Below are 26,930 nucleotides of genomic sequence, written 5' to 3' on the forward strand. Positions count from 1 at the left end.
ATTCCCGCTCGCTCACGACAAAGAAAAATTCAGAGGCTGTAACCGGAAGTACAGTTTAGGAGGAATAGTTAGCTGGCTGATTAGCCAGACAGAAATCTCACATTCCTTTGAAAATATACGGGGAAAGGGTGATGGCAACATCCATTTAGGGTACAGATTGACCTGCCGTTGAAGAATAAATAGAAAGGGGCCGGTTGAGAACGATAAACCGTGTCATCGAAGTAGAGAGGCGAGGAAGTAACGTTAGCCCTCTACAACCTCTGGCTAGCTACCAACTGTAGGGAGGCTGCTAGTCAGCAAAAATATAGGTGAGTGCACAAACTAACTAGCCAGCATGTCTAGACAGATTGCGCTTTTATATGTAGCTATTATATACATTTGCCGTTTTGAAGTTATTTCAACACTGGGTTGTATGCAGGTGAATGCTAGACCAGGGCTATCAAGACGGATTGACACACACTGCAATTCTCTTGAATCAGGGTTAGATAGACTTTACCTAGCTATGACTACATGGATGATTCATTGATGATCGTCGGATATTTTGTATAGTATGTGTTCTTAGCTGTCTTGAGTTTAGCAGACCTACCATAGCTAATCATAGGCATGCTAAAAGGTGGGTGGGGCGCTAATGCAATACAGTGGATCATGGTTATCCATCAAGTTCCTACCAGCTGTTATTTCACCCAAAACGGGATTCCATTGTTTCACAAGATGGTTGTTCTCACGCAAACCCACTGACTAAAATGTAAAGAGAGAATATAGATTTAAAACTGAGTGCTGTGGTAGTTTTCCAGCCAAATAGACAAAAGTGCAATTAAAGGGGAAATCACCTCAAACTCTTTTTGGTATTCCCCCCCCCCCCTTTCAAGAAGCAAAGTGTCACTGGCCAAATCAAATGTTATTCATCACATGCTTCATAAACAGCAGCTGTAGACTGACAGTGAAATGGGTGATTAACATTTGTGTAACATTCCTACAGGAATCTGTTCCAAAAACGTTGTAAAGTACAAGGTTGCCAACAACCAACGCATACAAAGTAGCATGATCAATTAACCTAGCTGCCGAATAGGCATCAACTCACCACGCGTGTCTGTGCTGAAACTCAGGGACAACGATGGAGCTTTAGCAACTGTAGGGTAGTCACTAGATGGCCATGCTAGAGAGGACAACACTGGCGTCAGAGCTGATGAGCTAGTAGGGACTAGTAGGGAAGTATTTTTGTTGTTGATTTTGTGCTAGGGTCATGGTAACGATAGGGTTAGGTGTTAGGGTCCAATATAGTGTGTGTGTGTGTGGGGGTTACAGTTATATATCAGGATATTATTTTTGACAATGTATCGTTTTGACAATATCGCAATTTTATCAAATAATAATTTTTCCTTCATAGCTTGTACTCAATCTTTTTAAATATGGAGCCAATTTGTTTTCAGCACATTTATTTCCATGACTGATCAAAACTTGTTTTCTCATGACTCTCTCTTGTCCTTCTGCAGTAGATGTATGGTGAGCAGCATGTTTGGCACATTGAGTGGCAATAAAATCACAGTATCGCATCGTGATACATATAGAATCGTGAGAATCGCAATACATATAGTATCGTCACCTAATTATTGTGATAATATTGTATCGTGACGTCCCTGGCAAATCTCATCCCTAGTTCAAGAGTGGCTTTCAGAATCAAGTGCTTCTGCCTGTTTTCTACTCCTCATCTGGACTCCAAAGCGATCGCCCCCAAGCAGCGTGTTGGCTTGTCACTAGTGTTCTTATTGGTCTGGCACAGTATCTATTGTTGGTGTTGTTTCTCTCAGGTGAACACTTACAGACCAGCAGCCAGTGGTAAAACAACAGTGTACTGTAAGTGTTTAGTGTTCTAGCCCCATCCATCCGCATCCAACACAGAACGATGCTTCAATCGATGTCTGGGCCTTGATACCATCTCAAATATCATCTCCTCTACCAAATGAATTGTCTTCTAATCCTCCTTTGTAGACCGACGACCAACCGACCATGTGGAAATCATAACGTACTCGATAAGCTAAGAGCTATTATTTACAGTAGACGGTTTGTATGAGTTTAGCGCTCTCTGCACACATGATGTCGCCTCATAGCCAAGCTGTAAAACTAGTTAAGATGATGAAATACAGGCCGTGGTGATGTCATCCAACTGAAATGATAGGAGGGAGCTTTTGGGGGGGGGGGGGGGGGTGTTGAGGTAGGAGTGATTTAGGGAGTGAAAGGGGGAGCAGATTGGAGATGGAGGGAAAGGAAAAAGCAGACCATGGTGTTGATGTCATTCAACTGAAGTGCCAAACGTTCTCACCATGGGTCTCATCTCTGGATCCAATTTCACAATGGTTTCTTTAGTTAGGCTTAGAGGACTGTCTGGGAGGAGCCTGCAGCTGACCTCACCATATAAAACCATTAGCCAGGTCTACAGCCACATGGAATCTGTGGGGAATGTTTTTTTGTCAATGCCTTTACAGTTGGCTGAGTAGTGAATTAAATAATACATCATAAAAAATCACTTGACTTATGTAGGATGACGTTTACAGCGTTATTTGTTTTTTTAATTCCTCAAATCGGGTCTATTTCCAGGGGCACCATGAGGAACGTTTGCTCCTAGCATGTCTCAGTCCCGTGACCGTCTCATGCATTATCCCCAGGGCTTTCTACAGTCGGCTAATATAATGAGACACTTTTAAATGAGCACTAGAACCAATAAGCCAAGTTCTCTGCCTCCACTTAGTGTAGAGCGCTGGCTCTCTAGAAAGATACAAAGCCTTTAGATCAAAGACTCGTAATATTTCCCTCACAACTGAACAGTCTGCTGGTATCCAATGCACTGGCCCTCATTAGCAGAGGTTTCAACAGGGTTCTATTGGCCAAGGAGAGCAGGTTTCTGTCTGACTGAGGATATTACAGGGGAGGTCTGCTCTGCTTGATGCAGGCTCTTTCATCACAGAGAGGAGCCAACGCTTTGTCAGTGGAGCGTTGGACTCTTACTAGGTTGGACTTTTACAGACAGTTTCCAAGACTGCTTTGTGTGGTCTTGGAAATATAAGACAGCTAGCTAGCCTACAGGCTGTAGCAAGCTGTGCTAGGGTGGGCAACCAGATTGGTTGATGTCCCCTTTGGTCATTTGCCTTTAATATTTCATCCTGCTCTTCTCTGCATTATTTAACAGTAAATCCATTTTGAAAATAGAAAAGTTTTTAACAGTTTGTGGCTTTTTGTTGCTCACTTTGAAGGGGCTTGTGAGTGCAAATATGATATCTTCTCTCTTTGGCTTCCTGTCAGCATTTGAACTGTTAACGTACGAAGTTAGGAGTGAAATGTTGAAAACGCTGTGTTTTCCAGAGGATCCTAACAAACAGTTAGCTTACTTACACTGTTTTTTTCTTCATACTGTGTTGAGGCCTGAGTCAGCATTTCAGGAATACTTTCACCCACGGTTGATGTCTTTATCTTGTCAGAACTTGTGTCAAGGCCCCCAAGTCACCGCTACATGCAATGTGGAAACCTCAATTTCAAACTGAAAAACTATTTAAGAAATGTGTCTTAAGGTAACTGTCAAGTTTAAATCTCACTTTTTAAAGTTCATATTCTGTTAACTCGTCCTGTACTCGTATTTGCGACCAAAGCATGAATTGGAGAAAAAACAGTTAAAAAAATCTACCAACCAACTTGTATCACACAGACCCTTTAAAAAGGTGCCTGCTATTTACTCCTAGAACATGATGTCATGTTAACTGATTGGCTGAGCTTGAGAGTCGGCTGTCTACTTGCCTTAACATTTTTAATGAACCGTATACACCACCCACACCATTCTGTCCTTGGGGTACAACCACACCATTCTGTCGCTGGGGTACAACCACACCATTCTGTCGCTGGGGTACACCCACACCATTCTGTCGCTGGGGTACACCCACACCATTCTGTCGCTGGGGTACACCCACACCATTCTGTCGCTGGGGTACACCCACACCATTCTGTCCTTGGGGTACACCCACACCATTCTGTCCTTGGGGTACACCCACACCATTCTGTCCTTGGGGTACACCCACACCATTCTGTCCTTGGGGTACACCCACACCATTCTGTCCTTGGGGTACACCCACACCATTCTGTCCTTGGGGTACACCCACACCATTCTGTCCTTGGGGTACACCCACACCATTCTGTCCTTGGGGTACACCCACACCATTCTGTCCTTGGGGTACACCCACACCATTCCAACACAGAAAAGCTGCTTTTTAACCTACTTAATAAAAATTAAATAACTTTCACTCATATAATTAATTATAGGTCATATTTCACAGAAATCTGGTAACCATGGGAAGGAAGTTACGTAAAGTTTCTCATGAAACTGACATGGCGTAACATAGTCAAGCCTGGGTGGTAAATCATTCCCCGTCTAAGGGCTGATTCTGATCATAGAGAAAGAAATCAGTCACCCGCATCACAAGCCCACATCGGAGCATGTACTAGGCTAGTTCTGGGGCATTGCTTTTCCTTCCAAAACAAACAAGACCTGAGGAAACCCATTTATATTGTCACTATGGCAATGGTTCTTAAATATGTTGTTGCTCTAGCAAAAGCATTTCACATGATGGACAAAAGCATGTTTCTAGACATAAGCCATTAGGCTTGTTAATGATCCAACGGTGAGACGGTTCGCTGAAGTTGGAGACTTTTATCTCCCTCACCAACTTCAAACATCAGCTATCCGAGCAGCTAACCGATCGCTGCAGCTGTACATAGTCTATTGGTAAATAGCCCACCCATTTTCACCTACCTCATTCCCATACTGTTTTTATACTGTTTTTATTTATTTATTTACTTTTCTGCTCTTTTGCACACCAATATCTCTACCTGTACATGACCATCTGATCATTTATCACCCCAGTGTTAATCTGCAAAATTGTATTATTCGCCTACCTCCTCATGCCTTTTGCACACATTGTATATAGACTGCCCATTTTTTTCTACTGTGTTATTGACTTGTTAATTGTTTACTCCATGTGTAACTCTGTGTTGTCTGTTCACACTGCTATGCTTTATCTTGGCCAGGTCGCAGTTGCAAATGAGAACTTGTTCTCAACTAGCCTACCTGGTTAAATAAAGGTGAAATAAAAATAAAATTTAAAAAAAGACACTGACTAGGACCCATCAATGTCGTTATTTTCAGTGCATTCTAAAAGTATTCAGACACTGACTAGGACCCATCAATGTCGTTATATACAGTGCATTCTAAAAGTATTCAGACGCTGACTAGGACCCATCAATGTCGTTATTTTCAGTGCATTCTAAAAGTATTCAGACGCTGACTAGCACCCATCAATGTCGTTATATACAGTGCATTCTAAAAGTATTCAGACGCTGACTAGGACCCATCAATGTCGTTATTTTCAGTGCATTCTAAAAGTATTCAGACGCTGACTAGGACCCATCAATGTCGTTATATACAGTGCATTCTAAAAGTATTCAGACGCTGACTAGGACCCATCAATGTCGTTATATACAGTGCATTCTAAAAGTATTCAGACGCTGACTAGGACCCATCAGTGTCGTTATATACAGTGCGTTCTAAAAGTATTCAGACGCTGACTAGGACCCATCAATGTCGTTATATAGAGTGCGTTCTAAAAGTATTCAGACGCTGACTAGGACCCATCAGTGTCGTGCATTCTAAAAGTATTCAGACAGTGCATTCTAAAAGTATTCAGACGCTGACTAGGACCCATCAGTGTCGTTATATACAGTGCATTCTAAAAGTATTCAGACGCTGACTAGGACCCATCAGTGTCGTTATATATACAGTGCATGTATTCAGACGCTGACTAGGACCCATCAGTGTCGTTATATACAGTGCATTCTAAAAGTATTCAGACGCTGACTAGGACATTCTAAAAGTATTCAGACGCTGACTAGGACCCATCAGTGTCGTTATATACAGTGCATTCTAAAAGTATTCAGACTAGCTGACTAGGACCCATCAGTGTCGTTATATACAGTGCATTCTAAAAGTATTCAGACGCTGACTAGGACCCATCAGTGTCAGTGCGTTCTAAAAGTATTCAGACGCTATACAGTGACTAGGACCCATCAATCTTAAAAGTATTCAGACGCTGACTAGGACCCATCAGTGTCGTTATATACAGTGCGTTCTAAAAGTATTCAGACGCTGACTAGGACCCATCAATGTCGTTATACACAGTGCGTTCTAAAAGTATTCAGACGCTGACTAGGACCCATCAATGTCGTTATACACAGTGCATTCTAAAAGTATTCAGACGCTGACTAGGACCCATCAATGTCGTTATACACAGTGCATTCTAAAAGTATTCAGACGCTGACTAGGACCCATCAATGTCGTTATACACAGTGCATTCTAAAAGTATTCAGACGCTGACTAGGACCCATCAATGTCGTTATATACAGTGCATTCTAAAAGTATTCAGACGCTGACTAGGACCCATCAATGTCGTTATATACAGTGCATTCTAAAAGTATTCAGACGCTGACTAGGACCCATCAATGTCGTTATATACAGTGCATTCTAAAAGTATTCAGACGCTGACTAGGACCCATCAATGTCGTTATATACAGTGCATTCTAAAAGTATTCAGACGCTGACTAGGACCCATCAATGTCGTTATATACAGTGCATTCTAAAAGTATTCAGACGCTGACTAGGACCCATCAATGTCGTTATATACAGTGCATTCTAAAAGTATTCAGACGCTGACTAGGACCCATCAATGTCGTTATATACAGTGCATTCTAAAAGTATTCAGACGCTGACTAGGACCCATCAGTGTCGTTATATACAGTGCATTCTAAAAGTATTCAGACGCTGACTAGGACCCATCAGTGTCGTTATATACAGTGCATTCTAAAAGTATTCTGACTAGACCCATCAGTGTCTGACTAGTGTGTCATTCAGTGCATTCTAAAAGTATTCAGACGCTGACTAGGACCCATCAGTGTCCCATCAGTTATTCTAAAAGTATTCAGTGCATTCTAAAGTGCATTCTAAAAGTATTCAGACGCTGACTAGGACCCATCAGTGTCAGTGCATTCTAAAAGTATTCAGACGCTGATCAATGTCAGTGTATTCAGACGCTGACTAGGACCCATCAGTGTCGTTCAGTGCATTCTAAAAGTATTCAGACGCTGACTAGGACCCATCAGTGTCGTTATATACAGTGCATTCAGTGCATTCTAAAAGTATTCAGACGCTGACTAGGACCCATCAGTGTCGTTATATACAGTGCATTCTAAAAGTATTCAGACGCTGACTAGGACCCATCAGTGTCGTTATATACAGTGCATTCTAAAAGTATTCAGACGCTGACTAGGACCCATCAGTGTCGTTATATACAGTGCATTCTAAAAGTATTCAGACGCTGACTAGGACCCATCAGTGTCGTATATATAGGACAGTGCATTCTAAAAGTATTCAGACGCTGACTAGGACCCATCAGTGTCGTTATATACAGTGCATTCTAAAAGTATTCAGACGCTGACTAGGACCCATCAGTGTCGTTATATACAGTGCATTCTAAAAGTATTCAGACGCTGACTAGGACCCATCAGTGTCGTTATATACAGTGCATTCTAAAAGTATTCAGACACTTTGACTTTTTCCACATTTTGTTAAATTACAGCCTTATTCTAAAATGTAATTAATTGTTTTTTTCCCCCATCAATCTACACACAATATCCCATAATGACGAAGCTAAAACTGATTTTTAGAAATGTTTAGTCAGTACTTTGTTGAAGCACCTTTATCAGCAATTACAGCATTGAGTCTTTTTGGGTATGACGCTACAAGCTTGGCACACCTGTATTTGGGAAGTTTCTCCCATTCTTCTCTGCAGATCCTCTCAAGCTCTGTCAGGTTGGAGGGGAGCGTCACTGCACAGCTATTTTCAGGCCTCTCCAGAGATGTTCGATCGGGTTCAAGTCCGGGCTCTGGCTGGGACACTCAAGGACATTTAGAAACTTGTCCTGAAGCCACTCCTGCGTTGTCTTGGCTGTGTGCTTAGGGTCGTTGTCCTGTTGAAAGTTAATCCTCTGCCCCAGTCTGAGGTCCTGAGCGCTCTGGAGCAGGTTTTCATCAAGGATCTCTCTGTACTTTACTCTGTTCATCTTTCCCTCAATCCTGACTAGTCTCACAATCCCTGCCACTGAAATACATCCTCACAGCATGAGGCAAGCATTCTTAACCATAGTGATGTTGCCAGGTTTCCTCCAGACGTGACGCTTGGCATTCATGCCAAAGACTTCAATCTTGGTTTTATCAGATTAGAGAATCTTGTTTCTCATGGTCTGAAAGTCCTTTAGGTGCCTTTTGGCAAACTCCAAGCGGGCTGTCATGTGCCTTTTACTGAGGAGTGGCTTCCACCTGGCCACTCTACCATAAAGGCCTGATTGGTGGAGTGCTGCAGAGATGTTTGTCCTTCTGATGGTTCTCCCTCCCTGACCAAGGCCCTTCTCCCCCAATTGCTCAGTTTAGCTGGGCGGCCAGCTCTAGGAAGAGTCTTGGTGGTTCCAAACTTCTTCCATTTAAGAATGTTGGAGGCCACTGTGTTCTTGGGGACCTTCAATGCTGCAGAAATGTTTTGTTACCCTTCCCCAGATCTGTGCCTCGACTCAATCCTGTCTCAGAGCTCTATGGACAATTCCTTCGACCTTATGGCTTGGATTTTGCTCTGACATGCACTGTCAGCTGTGGGCCCTTATGTAGACAGGTGTGTGCCTTTCCAAATCATATCCAATCAATTGAATTTACCACAGGTGGACTGCAATCAAGTTGTAGAAACATCTGGATGTTCAATGGAAACAGGATACACCAGAGCTCAATTTGGAGTCTCATAGCAAACGGTGTGAATGCTTATTTACACAAGGTATGTCTTAAAAAATATATATATATACATTTGCAAAAAAACTGTTTTCCTTTGTAATTATGGGGTATTGTGTGGATTGATGAGGGGGGAGGGGAATTATTTAATCAATTTTAGAATAAGGCTGTAACTTAACAAAATGTTGAAAAAGGGAATCCAAATGCACTGTATACTCTGTAGGGCACGATAACAGCCTAGCGTCTAGCTGAAAGTAACGTTAAGACAGGTACTGAGAGAGAGGGCCCGCGTCTCTGTTTAACCAGGGGCCACCTACAGGGCCCACGTCTCTGTTTAACCAGGGGTCACCTACAGGGCCCACGTCTCTGTTTAACCAGGGGTCACCTACAGGGCCCACGTCTCTGTTTAACCAGGGGTCACCTACAGGGCCCACGTCTCTGTTTAACCAGGGGTCACCTACAGGGCCCACGTCTCTGTTTAACCAGGGGTCACCTACAGGGCCCACGTCTCTGTTTAACCAGGGGTCACCTACAGGGCCACAGGCGTTTGGGGAATCTGAGATAGAGCCTCTGTGGTAACGTCAGCATTTTTAACCACAAACACGTGAGGTAAATATTTGAGCTAACATTGAATGACCCTCTCCTTGACGTAGCTCACATGAACATGTTATGGTGGTTTTACCCGTCTCAGGTCCGACCCGGTCAGCCCTATAGTAAACCATGCTGTAGTTCTCAACTGTTTTATTACAATGAACGGTTTCATACTGAGAGTGGACCTTGAAGCAGCTGTAAGTGCTGCTATGGTTACGGTATACCTCTCTCCATACTGAGCCTAAGGAATGGCTAGTGTGTATTTACAATCTGAGGTGAGGTACTGTGTAAAGCAGTCAAGATCTATCAGGTGTGTGTGTGTGTGTGTGTGTGTGTGTGTGTGTGTGTGTGTGTGTGTGTGTGTGTGTGTGTGTGTGTGTTTCTATGCATGCATGCTTTGGAGGTTCTCTCCTGTAGTTAGGCTACAGGGTTGTTAGATCCTTTGTTGATGTGTCCCCACTAATTCACCAAGGAGAAATATTCCCCTACTGTTTCAAAAGCTCTGTGTGCTCACCTCAGATAAGCTAATGCTCTATGGTTCATTTCTATATCAAAGGTTTATTTTATCTTCTCTGTTATCGTTTCTACAGCTGGCCTCCAGGTTTGCTAGACCTCCTCTGTAACACAGCCATCTCTTTAACAGTTGGCAGCCTCCCTACCGCTCATTTGAGTTTGTGTTGATTTGGATGGATTGTGTTTGTCCTCTTCTAAATCGTCGTAAAAAAAACAATATGGTCATAAACAACAGCTGTCCTCTTCTTCTCTCCTCAGACAGTAAGAAGACAACATGGCTGACTCCAGCGGCAGTAAACCCTTCATGGTGACTTCCTCCATCAACCTCAAAGTCACCACCCCCTCCTTCTACAACCAGCCAAAGAAGTTTGCCTCGGTCAACCCGCCGCGCCCCAAAAGCCAGTCCGACCCGTCGCCTTCCCCGGGCTCAACTCCTCCCGCAGGTCCCTCTCCTCCCCCCAGCCTGGTCTCAACACGCGGTGTCGGCACAGCTGTCATTGGTCGAGTTGGAGTGATGCCTCCACCCCCACCATCGCTCTGCGAAGGTGATTGGCCGTTTTCGTTTGTCATTTTGTAAACATTTATCCCATGCATCTAGTTGTCTGGTTCAATGTGACCCCTAACTTCTTCACTTAATCTCTTTCCCTTCACAGTGCAGATGTGAAGTAACTGGATAGGTGTAAAAAGATGGTGGTAGAGGTTAGGGGAAGTGGCTAGGGGTTGTTTTAGGACCAGACTTATCTCGCAACAGAAGCATCAAGCATGTTATTATTTAGTTACAAGTATTTATCTTTGTTTCTAAACAAGGATGTTGGATCCCAGAGTTTGAGCCTGGTGTTGGCAACCCAACAGATTGGTAGACTGCAACATTGCCTTTATCCCGTCAACTCACCTTTCCTGTTTCTCACACACTCTACTGCATTTAAAGGGATACTGCCAGATTCTGGCAATTAAGCTGTTTTTCTGCTTACCCACCTACTTATCCCTTCAAGTCTATTTTCTTGACAGTATCATTTCACTGTCTCTGTGTGTAGAAACTGTATTGTCATTGAGTTCCCTTGAATGAGTGTCTGGGTGGGTGCAGTGAATAGATGACAGGTTTTGAATGAGTGTCTGGGTGGGTGCAGTGAATAGATGACAGGTTTTGAATTAATTATAGAACGTTTAGAAACCATTGAATTGCCATGCCTTTGATTTAACCAATCAACCCTCCCCGTTTCTATTAGACTTCCCGCCCCCTCCTCCTCCGTTGGACGATGAGCTGCCAGCCCCTCCCCCCAACTGTGCAACCACACCCCCAGCCTCTGATGCCCCTCCCCCGCCTTCCCTCCCCCTCCCGCAGTGGATGACCTGCCCCTCCCCCCCGCCCCGCTTGAGGAGAATGCCTGTCTCCCCGTTCCCCGTCTCCCCTCCTCCACCACCCCCTCCCCCTCTCCCAGTCTCTGGTCCCAGCAGTGTCCCCAGTGCTGGGGAGAACTTTCAGGTGAGTCTGGGTTAATAATCATAAGAATGGAATGCTTTCTGTATTATAAACTGGGTGGTTTGAGCCCTGAATGCTGATTGGCTAACAGCTGTGGTATATGAGATCGTGAAACACGGGTATGACAACATGTATTTTTACTGCTCTAATTACGTTGGTTACCAGTTTATAATAGCAATAAGGCACCTCGGGGGTTTGTGATATATGGCCAATATACCATGGCTAAGGTCTGTCCAGGCATTCCGCATTGCATCGTGCATAAGAACAGCCCTTAGCGTTGGTATATTGGCAATATACCACACCCCCCCGTGCCTTATTGCTTAAATATAGAACTTTCCATAAGGTCCCAAAGCACATTGTATTGGTGTAGTTGTGTTGGATGACAGCCAGAACTCTCATCCACACATCTACTACCATGGTGGATGTCCCCAGTAAACAGATGTGGAAGTCTATTGCCTAACGTGATGTGAGTGCTTATGTTCTGATCCATGCAAATCAGTTACATTCTGTTCTATCAGTACACTTCTGTGCACATTCCCCATTGACACAAGTGTATGATTTAGGTGGCAGTTGGAGTTTGCTACATTTTTCAAGTCAAGATTCAGCCTGTTGATCAACTCTCTCTCCCTCTCCCTCTCTCTCTTCACCCCCCACCCACACAGCGTCTGGCAAAGCAGACTAGTTTTGACAAACAGCTGGATTCTCTGACTGACCTGCTGTCTGAGATGGAGACCAGAGGACCCTTCAACCCCAAGGTACAGAGAAGGACAAGGGGGAGGAGGGAAAGTATTTCATATACTGTAGAGCGTCGTATACTGTAGAGCTTCGTATACTGTAGAGCGCCATAGACTGTAGAGCGTCATAGACTGTAGAGCGTCATAGACTGTAGAGCTTCATAGACTGTAGAGCTTCATAGAAGCACACAACGTCACTAAACCAACAGGGAAACTGACTGTAACAAAAGACTGCAGTAGACATAGTATGATACAGAGAGAGTAGGAAAGACTTGGGACTGAGAAGATGGAGGGAAATAAAGATGCGATGTGGAGGAGTAGGGAGGGGGAATACATGGAGGAGTAGGGAGGGGGAATACATGGAGGAGTAGGGAGGGGGAATACATGGAGGAGTAGGGAGGGGGAATACATGGAGGAGGGAGGGGGAATAGGAGGAGGGGAGGGGGAATACATGGAGGAGTAGGGAGGGGGAATACATGGAGGAGTAGGGAGGGGGAATACATGGAGGAGTAGGGAGGGGGAATACATGGAGGAGTAGGGAGGGGGAATACATGGAGGAGTAGGGAGGGGGAATACATGGAGGAGTAGGGAGGGGGAATACATGGAGGAGTAGGGAGGGGGAATACATGGAGGAGTAGGGAGGGAAAAAGAGGGGACGTTGACTCAGAAGTTTGAATAAAGGGGCCTCCAAGGTAGAGAGAAAGGGGGAGAGAGAGCAGGTCAGGGGAAACCGTTTGGCCAGATGCCAGGCTGTTTTGTGTCTGTTCAGGCTGATGGATCTAGGATGAGTAAGCTGTTCGTTACTGTACACAGACAGACAATGAGAGAGTGATGTACAAAAACAGAGGAAGTGAGTGATGCAGAGAAACTCACACTGAATGATGTATATAAAGAAAGATGGCGATGCAAATAGAAAGAGGGACCAAGCAAGACCGAGAGGGAGAGTGGTACACAACACAACTCCATTGTGATCAGGCCTGTGTGTGTGGGGCCAAGCCAGCGGTCTGGGGAAAGAGCCATAAATGGAGAGTGTTTTTATCCTCCTGGGAGGAACTGGATCAGAACAGGGAAATGTTGGCACAAGCTCTTGATAAGAATGTCAGAGACAGATTACTACTGATGAGCTCAAGTTCCTCTGTATGACTCAGAACCTGTGCTTTGTGGAAGTTGAACATTTGATACGATAGAAAATCACTACCTGCAACCTTTTAAAATGTTTGAATTCTGTACTTGAATGATACTAATAGCCGTTTTCACCGTTCCTAAAAACACAGCCGGCTTGTTAAGGAGGGTGGATTGTTTCAAATGTTTCAAATAGTACTGTATAGAACATTGTATTTTCAACTGGAAAACTTCCAAAATAGCTGAAGGGGCACTCAGTTCCGAATGCTTTTAGTGTAAGAGGAGGTTTGAGTTCAATACAACAGCTTGTAGTTGTTTGTTGTCTCATAGTTCTCTTCAACTCTTCAGTACATATAGCCTGTAATGTTTTCTTGTCTGATCTTGTCTCCCCAGTTGCCCAGTCAGTACTCAGCTCCTCCTCCTCCTGCCCCCAAGCCTGCAGGTCCTCCCCCCACTGCTCCCAAGCCCAACCTCTCCTTCCTCCCCCCTCCAGAGATGGGAGACAAGCCCCCTCCCGCTCCCTGGGCCGAGGAGCTCAAACTCCGGACGACACACCGACAAGCCAATAACCCTATATCCGCCCCAGTTCCTGCTCCTGCCCCACAGCCATTTGCTAAAGCCCCAGTCATGGCTCCTAAGGCTTTTGGGGGCATGAAAACGGGGACGTCCGTGCCTCCTGTGGGGCTGAAGAACCAGAACCACGCCCCGGCTCCATTTGGTGTTGCTCCTAAACCTTCCCCTGCAGCCAGCTCCTTCCCTCCTCCTCCTGTCGCTCCTCCCGCCCCACCAGCCAACAAAGTGGCTCCCCCAGCCTTCAATCACTCAAAGCCCTCTTCCATTGACTCTCAGATGACTGTGAGCCTGCCCCCTCCTGCTCCCGTGCCCCCTCCTCAGCCCAAAGCGATGACATCACCTTCTTCTTTCAGCCAGCCAATGAAATCTCCCCCTTCATCAAAGGTATGTTAGGAAACCCTTTGGGGTGAGTGTGTGTGTGTGTGTTTAGTACTCCCCCTGTTAGATGTGTGTTTTCTGTCCCCCAGCCCTCGCCTCCTGGGCCTGTCTCTGTCCCAGGTGGAGGTGTTCCTCTCTCCATGAGGGAGGTGGAGGAGCTGGAGAGAATGACCAATGCATTCATCAAAGACATGGACACACACGCTCCCGTCATCACCTCAGCACCAACAGGTACAAACACACCCTCTGTTCATCACCTCAGCACCAACAGGTACACACACACCCTCCGTTCATCACCTCAGCACCTACAGGTACACACACACCCTCCGTTCATCACCTCAGCACCTACAGGTACACACACACCCTCCGCTCATCACCTCAGCACCTACAGGTACACACACACCCTCCGTTCAGCACCTACAGGTACACACACACCCTCCGTTCATCACCTCAGCACCTACAGGTACACACACACACCCTCCGTTCATCACCTCAGTACCTACAGGTACAAACACACCCTCCGTTCAGCACCTACAGGTACACACACACCCTCTGTTCATCACCTCAGCACCTACAGGTACACACACACACCCTCCGTTCATCACCTCAGCACCTACAGGTACACACACACCCTCCGCTCATCACCTCAGCACCTACAGGTACACACACACACCCTCCGTTCAGCACCTACAGGTACACACACACCCTCCGTTCATCACCTCAGCACCTACAGGTACACACACACCCACCGCTCATCACCTCAGCACCTACAGGTACACACACACCCTCCGTTCATCACCTACAGGCACACACACACCCTCCGTTCATCACCTCAGCACCTACAGGTACACACACACACCCTCCGTTCAGCACCTACAGGTACACACACACCCTCCGTTCATCACCTCAGCACCTACAGGTACACACACACCCACCGCTCATCACCTCAGCACCTACAGGTACACACACACCCTCCGTTCATCACCTACAGGTACACACACACCCTCCGTTCATCACCTCAGCACGTACAGGTACACACACACCCTCTGCTCATCACCTCAGCACCTACAGGTACACACACACCCTCCGATCATCACCTCAGCACCTACAGGTACACACACACCCTCCTTTCAGCACCTACAGGTACACACACACCCTCCGTTCAGCACCTACAGGTACACACACACCCTCCGTTCATCACCTCAGCACCTACAGGTACACACACACCCTCCGTTCAGCACCTACAGGTACACACACACCCTCCGTTCATCACCTCAGCACCTACAGGTACACACACACCCTCCGTTCATCACCTCAGCACCTACAGGTACACAGACACCCTCTGCTCATCACCTCAGCACCTACAGGTACACACACACACCCTCCGTTCAGCACCTACAGGTACACACACACCCTCCGTTCATCACCTCAGCACCAACAGGTACACACACCCTCCGTTCAGCACCTACAGGTACACACACACCCTCCGTTCATCACCTCAGCACCTACAGGTACACACACACACCCTCCGTTCAGCACCTACAGGTACACACACACCCTCCGTTCATCACCTCAGCACCTACAGGTACACACACACCCTCTGCTCATCACCTCAGCACCTACAGGTACACACACACCCTCCGTTCATCACCTACAGGTACACACACACACCCTCCTTTCAGCACCTACAGGTACACACACACCCTCCGTTCAGCACCTACAGGTACACACACACACCCTCCTTTCAGTACCTACAGGTACACACACACCCTCCGTTCAGCACCTACAGGTACACACACACACCCTCCGTTCAGCACCTACAGGTACACACACACCCTCCGTTCATCACCTCAGCACGTACAGGTACACACACACCCTCTGCTCATCACCTCAGCACCTACAGGTACACACACACCCTCCGTTCATCACCTCAGCACCTACAGGTACACACACACCCTCCTTTCAGCACCTACAGGTACACACACACCCTCCGTTCAGCACCTACAGGTACACACACACCCTCCGTTCATCACCTCAGCACCTACAGGTACACACACACCCTCCGTTCAGCACCTACAGGTACACACACACCCTCCGTTCATCACCTCAGCACCTACAGGTACACACACACCCTCCGTTCATCACCTCAGCACCTACAGGTACACACACACCCTCTGCTCATCACCTCAGCACCTACAGGTACACACACACCCTCCTTTCAGTACCTACAGGTACACACACACCCTCCGTTCAGCACCTACAGGTACACACACACACCCTCCGTTCAGCACCTACATCACCACACCCTCAGCACCAACAGGTACACACACCCTCCGTTCAGCACCTACAGGTACACACACACCCTCCGTTCATCACCTCAGCACCTACAGGTACACACACACACCCTCCGTTCAGCACCTACAGGTACACACACACCCTCTGCTCATCACCTCAGCACCTACAGGTACACACACACCCTCCTTTCAGCACCTACAGGTACACACACACCCTCCGTCAGCACCTACAGGTACACACACACACCCTCCGGTCAGCACCTACAGGTACACACACACCCTCCGTTTCAGCACCAACAGGTACACACACACCCTCCTTCACCTCAGCACCTACAGGTACACACACACCCTCCGTTCATCACCTCAGCACCTACAGGTACACACACACACCCTCCGTTCATCAGCACCTACAGGTACACACACACCCTCCGTTCATCACCTCAGCACCTACAGGTACACACACACCCTCCGTTCATCACCTCAGCACCTACAGGTACACACACACCCTCCGTTCAGCACCTCAGCACCTACAGGTACACACACACCCTCCGTTCAGCACCTACAGGTACACACACACCCTCCGTTCATCACCTCAGCACCTACAGGTACACACACACCCTCCGTTCATCACCTCAGCACCTACAGGTACACACACACCCTCCGTTCATCACCTCAGCACCTACAGGTACACACACACCCTCCGTTCATCACCTCAGCACCTCCAGGTCATCACCCCTCAGCACCTACAGGTACACACACACCCTCCGTTCAGCACCTCAGGTACACCTCCGTTCAGCACCTACAGGTACACACACACCCTCCGTTCATCACCTCAGCACCTACAGGTACACACACACCCTCCGTTCATCACCTCAGCACCTACAGGTACAAACACACCCTCCGTTCATCACCTACAGGTATACACATACCCTCCGTTCATCACCTCAGCACCTACAGGTACACACACACCCTCCGTTCAGCACCTACAGGTACAAACACACCCTCCGTTCATCACCTACAGGTATACACACACCCTCCGTTCATCACCTACAGGTATACACATACCCTCCGTTCATCACCTCAGCACCTACAGGTACAAACACACCCTCCGTTCATCACCTACAGGTATACACACACCCTCCGTTCATCACCTACAGGTACACACACACCCTCCATTCATCACCTCAGCGCCAACAGGTACACACACACCCTCCGTTCAGCACCTACAGGTACACACACACCCTCCGTTCAGCACCTACAGGTACACACACACCCTCCGTTCATCACCTCAGCACCAACAGGTACACACACACCCTCCATTCATCACCTCAGCACCTACAGGTACACACACACCCTCCGTTCATCACCTCAGCACCTACAGGTACACACACACACCCTCCTTTCAGCACCTACAGGTACACACACACCCTCCGTTCAGCACCTACAGGTACACACACACCCTCCGTTCAGCACCTACAGGTACACACACACCCTCCGTTCAGCACCTACAGGTACACACACACCCTCCGTTCAGCACCTACAGGTACACACACACCCTCCGTTCAGCACCTCAGCACCAACAGGTACAAACACACCCTCCGTCATCATCACCTACAGGTATACACACACCCTCCGTTCATCACCTAGCACCTACAGGTACACACACACCCTCCTTTCATCACCTCAGCACCTACAGGTACACACACACCCTCCGTTCATCACCTACAGGTACACACACACCCTCCGTTCATCACCTACAGGTACACACACACCCTCCATTCATCACCTCAGCACCAACAGGTACACACACACCCTCCATTCATCACCTCAGCACCTACAGGTACACACACACCCTCCGTTCATCACCTCAGCACCTACAGGTACACACACACCCTCCGTTCATCACCTCAGCACCAACAGGTACACACACACCCTCCATTCATCACCTCAGCACCTACAGGTACACACACACCCTCCGTCAGCACCTACAGGTACACACACACCCTCCGCACCTCATCACCTCAGCACCTACAGGTACACACACACACCCTCCGTTCAGCACCTACAGGTACACACACACCCCAACAGGTCCGTTCAGCACCTACAGGTACACACTCACCCTCAGCACCTACAGGTACACACACACCCTCCGTTCAGCACCTCAGCACCTACAGGTACACACACACCCTCCGTTCAGCACCTAGCAGGTACACACACACCCTCCGTTCAGCACCTACAGGTACACACACACCCTCCGTTCAGCACCTCAGCACCTACAGGTACACACACACCCTCCGTTCAGCACCTACAGGTACACACACACCCTCCTTTCAGCACCTACAGGTACACACACACACCTCCTTTCAGCACCTACAGGTACACACACACACCCTCCGTTCAGCACCTCAGGTACACACCAACAGGTACACACACACCCTCCATTCATCACCTCAGCACCTACAGGTACACACACACCCCTCCTTTCAGCACCTACAGGTACACACACACCCTCCGTTCAGTACCTACACCACACACACCCTCCTTTCAGCACCTAGGTACACACACACCCTCCGTCCTCAGCACCTACAGGTACACACACCCCTCCGCACCTTCATACAGGTACACACACACCCCTCCGTTCATCACCTACAGGTACACACACACCCTCATCACCTACAGGTACACACACACCCTCCATTCATCACCTCAGCACCAACAGGTACACACACACCCTCCATTCATCACCTCAGCACCTACAGGTACACACACACCCTCCGTTCATCACCTCAGCACCTACAGGTACACACACACCCTCCGTTCATCACCTCAGCACCAACAGGTACACACACACCCTCCATTCATCACCTCAGCACCTACAGGTACACACACACCCTCCGTTCAGCACCTACAGGTACACACACACCCTCCGTTCAGCACCTACAGGTACACACACACCCTCCGTTCAGCACCTACAGGTACACACACACACCCTCCGTTCATCACCTCAGCACCTACAGGTACACACACACCCTCCATTCATCACCTCAGCACCAACAGGTACACACACACCCTCCTTTCATCACCTCAGCACCTACAGGTACACACACACCCTCCGTTCAGCACCTCAGCACCTACAGGTACACACACACCCTCCGTTCAGCACCTCAGCACCTACAGGTACACACACACCCTCCTTTCAGCACCTAGCACCTACAGGTACACACACACCCTCCTTTCAGCACCTACAGGTACACACACACACCCTCCTTTCAGCACCTACAGGTACACACACACACACCCTCCGTTCAGTACCTACAGGTACACACACACCCTCCTTTCATCACCTCAGCACCTACAGGTACACACACACACCCTCCTTTCAGCACCTACAGGTACACACACACACCCTCCGTTCAGTACCTACAGGTACACACACACACCCTCCTTTCAGCACCTACAGGTACACACACACACCCTCCGTTCAGCACCTACAGGTACACACACACACCCTCCTTTCAGCACCTACAGGTACACACACACACCCTCCGTTCAGTACCTACAGGTACACACACACCCTCCGTTCAGCACCTACAGGTACACACACACCCTCCGTTCAGTACCTACAGGTACACACACACACCCTCCGTTCAGCACCTACAGGTACACACACACACACACCCTCCGTTCAGCACCTACAGGTACACGCTCCATTCATCACCTACACTAGTTCATTGTTTCATAATACCATACCCATCGTGTCAGAACGAACTCTATTATCAGAGCGTCATTATCTTGTCCAGTTCCTGCCTGAAAACACTCAGTATGCTATTGGTTCTGATTGATTGGGCTGTAGTTCTAGTCGACTGGGCTGTAGTTCTAGTCGACTGGGCTGTAGTTCTAGTCGACTTGGCTGTAGTTCTAGTCGACTTGGCTGTAGTTCTAGTCGACTGGGCTGTAGTGCTAGTAGACTGGGCTGGTGTGCAGATGGGCTGGGGTGCTGCTGGGCTGAGGTGCTGATTGGCCTTTCATCAAAATGATTGATCAGGGTAATTAGGCAGTAAGGAGCCTCCTCCCTCCTCTCTCTCATTGGTGTTAGACCAGTATGTCTGTGGTAATGACTTAATGACTGTGTGGAATAGGATTGACTGGGCTCTGCCTCTGTCAGCATCAACCAACTAGTATCCCCTCTCTCTTCGTCCTCTACCTTTGTCCTCTCTCCCTTTCTATCTCTCTCTCCTCATCTCCCTCTCTCTCCTCATCTCTCTCTCTCTCTCTCTCTCCCTCTCCTCATCTCTCCCTCTCCACTCCCTCTCTCCTCATCTCTCTCTCTCTCCTCATCTCTCTTTCAGAGGTATGTGGTAAGTGTGGTGAGGCTCTGTCTCGTTCCCAGCCTGCAGTGAGAGCCATGAACAAACTCTTCCACTCTGACTGTTTCTGCTGTATGAGCTGCCATCGCCCCCTGCAGGGCATGCAGTTCTACGACAAGGACGGGACGCCACAGTGTGACGACTGCTACACTGTGAGTACACACATGTACACACACAGAAATTACATGCACAAAAAGCTTATAGTAATTAATTCACTCTCTCACACACAAAGACATGTAACGTGTTTGCTCTCTCTCCCACCCTCCTGTATGTGTGTCTCTACAGAGTTCTCTGGCGGTGTGTTCTCGGTGTGGGGAGCGTATTACAGACCGTGTGTTGAAGGCGGTGGGCCAGTGTTTCCATGCCCATTGTTTCCGCTGCTGCACCTGCGCCTGCAGCCTGGAGGGGGCGCCCTTCATCACCGACGACAACAACAACCCATACTGTGTCCCAGACTACCACAGGTACGGCCTCTCATCTCCTTGTCTTTCTCTCTCTCTCTCAGGTATTGTCCTCTGTGTGTGTGGTACAGTCTAATGTCCTCTCTGTCCCCCTGCCTGTAGGCGTTTCTCTCCCCTGGGTGTGTGTGGTACAGTCTAATGTCCTCTCTGTCCCCCTGCCTGTAGGCGTTTCTCTCCCCTCTGTGTGTGTGGTACAGTCTAATGTCCTCTCTGTCCCCCTGCCTGTAGGCGTTTCTCTCCCCTCTGTGTGTGTGGTACAGTCTAATGTCCTCTGTCCCCCTGCCTGTAATCCGGCGCCGACAGAGATGGCCGCCTCGCTTCGCGTTCCTAGGAAACTATGCAGTTTTTTGTTTTTTTTACGTGTTATTTCATTAGTACCCCAGGTCATCTTAGGTTTCATTACATACAGTCGAGAAGAACTACTGAATATAAGATCAGCGTCAACTCACCATCAGTACGACCAAGAATATGTTTTCCGCGACGCGGATCCTGTGTTCTGCCTTACAAACAGGACAACGGAATGGATCGCATGCAGCGACCCAAGAAAACGACTCCGAAAAAGAGGGAAACGTAGCGGTCTTCTGGTCAGACTCCGGACAAGGGCACATCGCGCACCACTCCCCAGCATTCTTCTTGCCAATGTCCAGTCTCTTGACAACAAGGTTGATGAAATCCGAGCAAGGGTAGCATTCCAGTGGGACATCAGAGACTGCAATGTTCTCTGCTTCACGGAAACATGGCTTACTGGGAAGACGCTATCCGATGCGGTGCAGCCAACGGGTTTCTCCACGCATCGCGCTGACAGAAACAAACATCTTTCTGGTAAGAAGAGTGGCGGGGGCGTATGCCTCATGACTAACGAGACATGGTGTGATGAAGGAAACATACAGGAACTCAAATCCTTCTGTTCACCTGATTTAGAATTCCTCACAATCAAATGTAGACCGCATTATCTTCCAAGAGAATTCTCTTCGATTATAATCACAGCCGTATATCCCCCCCCAAGCAGACACATCGATGGCTCTGAACGAACTTTATTTAACTCTTTGCAAACTGGAAACCATTTATCCGGAGGCTGCATTCATTGTAGCTGGGGATTTTAACAAAGCTAATCTGAAAACAAGACTCCCTAAATTTTATCAGCATATCGATTGCGCAACCAGGGGTGGTAAAACCTTGGATCATTGTTACTCTAACTTCCGCGACTCATATAAGGCCCTGCCCCGCCCCCCTTTCGGAAAAGCTGACCACGACTCCATTTTGTTGATCCCTGCCTACAGGCAGAAACTTAAGCAAGAGGCTCCCACGCTGAGGTCTGTCCAACGCTGGTCAGACCAAGCTGACTCCACACTCCAAGACTGCTTCCATCACGTGGACTGGGACATGTTTCGTATTGCGTCAGATAAAAATATTGACGAATACGCTGATTCGGTGTGCGAGTTCATTAGAACGTGCGTTGAAGATGTCGTTCCCATAGCAACGATAAAAACATTCCCTAACCAGAAACCGTGGATTGATGGCAGCATTCGCGTGAAACTGAAAGCGCGAACCACTGCTTTTAATCAGGGCAAGGTGTCTGGTAACATGACCGAATACAAACAGTGCAGCTATTCCCTCCGCAAGGCTATTAAACAAGCTAAGCGTCAGTACAGAGACAAAGTAGAATCTCAATTCAACGGCTCAGACACAAGAGGCATGTGGCAGGGTCTACAGTCAATCACGGACTACAAGAAGAAACCCAGCCCAGTCACGGACCAGGATGTCTTGCTCCCAGGCAGACTAAATAACTTTTTTGCCCGCTTTGAGGACAATACAGTGCCACTGACACGGCCTGCAACCAAAACATGCGGTCTCTCCTTCACTGCAGCCGAGGTGAGTAAGACATTTAAACGTGTTAACCCTCGCAAGGCTGCAGGCCCAGACGGCATCCCCATCCCTCAGAGCATGCGCAGACCAGCTGGCCGGTGTGTTTACGGACATATTCAATCAATCCCTATACCAGTCTGCTGTTCCCACATGCTTCAAGAGGGCCACCATTGTTCCTGTTCCCAAGAAAGCTAAGGTAACTGAGCTAAACGACTACCGCCCCGTAGCACTCACTTCCGTCATCATGAAGTGCTTTGAGAGACTAGTCAAGGACCATATCACCTCCACCCTACCTGACACCCTAGACCCACTCCAATTTGCTTACCGCCCAAATAGGTCCACAGACGATGCAATCTCAACCACACTGCACACTGCCCTAACCCACCTGGACAAGAGGAATACCTATGTGAGAATGCTGTTCATCGACTACAGCTCGGCATTCAACACCATAGTACCCTCCAAGCTCGTCATCAAGCTCGAGACCCTGGGTCTCGACCCCCCTGTGCAACTGGGTACTGGACTTCCTGACGGGCCGCCCCAGGTGGTGAGGGTAGGCAACAACATCTCCTCCCCGCTGATCCTCAACACGGGGACCCCACAAGGGTGCGTTCTGAGCCCTCTCCTGTACTCCCTGTTCACCCACGACTGCGTGGCCACGCACGCCTCCAACTCAATCATCAAGTTTGCGGACGACACAACAGTGGTAGGCTTGATTACCAACAACGACGAGACGGCCTACAGGGAGGAGGTGAGGGCCCTCGGAGTGTGGTGTCAGGAAAATAACCTCACACTCAACGTCAACAAAACTAAGGAGATGATTGTGGACTTCAGGAAACAGCAGAGGGAACACCCCCCTATCCACATCAATGGAACAGTAGTGGAGAGGGTAGCAAGTTTTAAGTTCCTCGGCATACACATCACAGACAAACTGAATTGGTCCACTCACACTGACAGCGTCGTGAAGAAGGCGCAGCAGCGCCTCTTCAACCTCAGGAGGCTGAAGAAATTCGGCTTGTCACCAAAAGCACTCACAAACTTCTACAGATGCACAATCGAGAGCATCCTGGCGGGCTGTATCACCGCCTGGTACGGCAACTGCTCCGCCCTCAACCGTAAGGCTCTCCAGAGGTTAGTGAGGTCTGCACAACGCATCACCAGGGGCAAACTACCTGCCCTCCAGGACACCTACACCACCCGATGTTACAGGAAGGCCATAAAGATCATCAAGGACATCAACCACCCGAACCACTGCCTGTTCACCCCGCTATCATCCAGAAGGCGAGGTCAGTACAGGTGCATCAAAGCTGGGACCGAGAGACTGAAAAACAGCTTCTATCTCAAGGCCATCAGACTGTTAAACAGCCACCACTAACATTGAGTGGCTGCTGCCAACACACTGTCATTGACACTGACCCAACTCCAGCCACTTTAATAATGGGAATCGATGGGAAATGATGTAAATATATCACTAGCCACTTTAAACAATGCTACCTTATATAATGTTACTTACCCTACATTATTCATCTCATATGCATACGTATATACTGTACTCTATATCATCGACTGCATCCTTATGTAATACATGTATCACTAGCCACTTTAACTATGCCACTTTGTTTACTTTGTCTACATACTCATCTCATATGTATATACTGTACTCGATACCATCTACTGTATGCTGCTCTGTACCATCACTCATTCATATATCCTTATGTACATATTCTTTATCCCCTTACACTGTGTATAAGACAGTAGTTTTGGAATTGTTAGTTAGATTACTTGTTGGTTATCACTGCATTGTCGGAACTAGAAGCACAAGCATTTCGCTACACTCGCATTAACATCTGCTAACCATGTGTATGTGACAAATAAAATTTGATTTGATTTGTAGGTGTTTCTCTCCCCTGTGTGTGTGTGGTACAGTCTAATGTCCTCTCTGTCCCCCTGCCTGTAGGTGTTTCTCTCCCCTGTGTGTGTGTGGTACAGTCTAATGTCCTCTCTGTCCCCCTGCCTGTAGGTGTTTCTCTCCCCTGTGTGTGTGTGGTACAGTCTAATGTCCTCTCCCCCCTGCCTGTAGGCGTTTCTCCCTGTGTGTGTGTGGTACAGTCTAATGTCCTCTCTGTCCCCTTGCCTGTAGGCGTTTCTCTCCCCTGTGTGTGTGTGGTACAGTCTAATGTCCTCTCTGTCCCCCTGCCTGTAGGCGTTTCTCTCCCCTGTGTGTGTGTGTGTGGTACAGTCTAATGTCCTCTCTGTCCCCTTGCCTGTAGGCATTTCTCTCCCCTGTGTGTGTGTGGTACAGTCTAATGTCCTCTCTGTCCCCCTGCCTGTAGGTGTTTCTCTCCCCTGTGTGTGTGTGGTACAGTCTAATGTCCTCTGTCCCCTTGCCTGTAGGCGTTTCTCTCCCCTGTGTGTGTGTGGTACAGTCTAATGTCCTCTGTCCCCCTGCCTGTAGGCGTTTCTCTCCCCTGTGTGTGTGGTACAGTCTAATGTCCTCTGTCCCCCTGCCTGTAGGCGTTTCTCTCCCCTGTGTGTGTGTGGTACAGTCTAATGTCCTCTCTGTCCCCCTGCCTGTAGGTGTTTCTCTCCCCTGTGTGTCCCCCTGCCTGTAGGCGTTTCTCTCCCTGTGTGTGTGTGGTACAGTCTAATGTCCTCTGTCTGTCCCCTTGCCTGTAGGTGTTTCTCCCTGTGTGTGTGTGGTACAGTCTAATGTCCTCTCTGTCCCCTTGCCTGTAGGCGTTTCTCTCCCCTGTGTGTGTGTGGTACAGTCTAATGTCCTCTGTCCCCCTGCCTGTAGGCGTTTCTCTCCCCTGTGTGTGTGTGGTACAGTCTAATGTCCTCTCTGTCCCCCTGCCTGTAGGTGTTTCTCTCCCCTGTGTGTGTGTGGTACAGTCTAATGTCCTCTCCCCCCTGCCTGTAGGTGTTTCTCTCCCCCTGTGTGTGTGTGGTACAGCGTTTCTGTCCCCCTGCCTGTAGGCGTTTCTGTGTGTGTGTGGTACAGTCTAATGTCCTCTCTGTCCCCCTGCCTGTAGGCGTTTCTCCCCCTGTGTGTGTGTGTGTACAGTCTAATGTCCTCTCTGTCCCCCTGCCTGTAGGTGTTTCTCTCCCCTGTGTGTGTGTGGTACAGTCTAATGTCCTCTCTGTCCCCTGCCTGTAGGCGTTTCTCCCCTGTGTGTGATTGGTACAGTCTAATGTCCTCTCTGTCCCCCTGCCTGTAGGCGTTTCTCTCCCCTGTGTGTGATTGGTACAGTCTAATGTCCTCTGTCCCCTTGCCTGTAGGCGTTTCCCCTGTGTGTGTGTGGTACAGTCTAATGTCCTCTGTCCCCCTGCCTGTAGGCGTTTCTCTCCCCTGTGTGTGTGTGGTACAGTCTAATGTCCTCTGTCCCCCTGCCTGTAGGCGTTTCTCCCCCTGTGTGTGTGTGGTACAGTCTAATGTCCTCTGTCCCCCCTGCCTGTGTGTGTGTGGTACAGTCTAATGTGTCCCCCCTGCCTGTAGGTGTTTCTCTCCCCTGTGTGTGTGGTACAGTCTAATGTCCTCCCCCTGCCTGTAGGTCCCCCTGTGTGTGTGGTACAGCCTGTCCTCTGTCCCCCTGCCTGTAGGTGTTTCTCTCCCCTGTGTGTGTGTGGTACAGTCTAATGTCCTCTCTGTCCCCCTGCCTGTAGGTGTTTCTCTCCCCTGTGTGTGTGT

General features: G+C 48.4%; 1 protein-coding gene across 1 annotated transcript in view; it reads left to right on the forward strand.

Annotated features, from left to right (window-relative positions):
• Window positions 1–26,930, forward strand: part of LOC115140753 (zyxin-like) — a 35,955-nt gene that overhangs the window by 416 nt on the left and 8,609 nt on the right. The window contains 9 exon segments of the mRNA XM_065007495.1: window positions 10,229–10,515; window positions 11,197–11,282; window positions 11,285–11,364; window positions 11,366–11,453; window positions 12,113–12,205; window positions 13,700–14,263; window positions 14,347–14,488; window positions 20,901–21,070; window positions 21,204–21,382. Coding sequence (XP_064863567.1) covers window positions 10,245–10,515; window positions 11,197–11,282; window positions 11,285–11,364; window positions 11,366–11,453; window positions 12,113–12,205; window positions 13,700–14,263; window positions 14,347–14,488; window positions 20,901–21,070; window positions 21,204–21,382 — 1,673 coding nt within the window. The 5' untranslated portion in view covers window positions 10,229–10,244.

Source organism: Oncorhynchus nerka, linkage group LG3 (genome assembly GCF_034236695.1).
Source record: "Oncorhynchus nerka isolate Pitt River linkage group LG3, Oner_Uvic_2.0, whole genome shotgun sequence".
NCBI lineage: Eukaryota > Metazoa > Chordata > Actinopteri > Salmoniformes > Salmonidae > Oncorhynchus > Oncorhynchus nerka.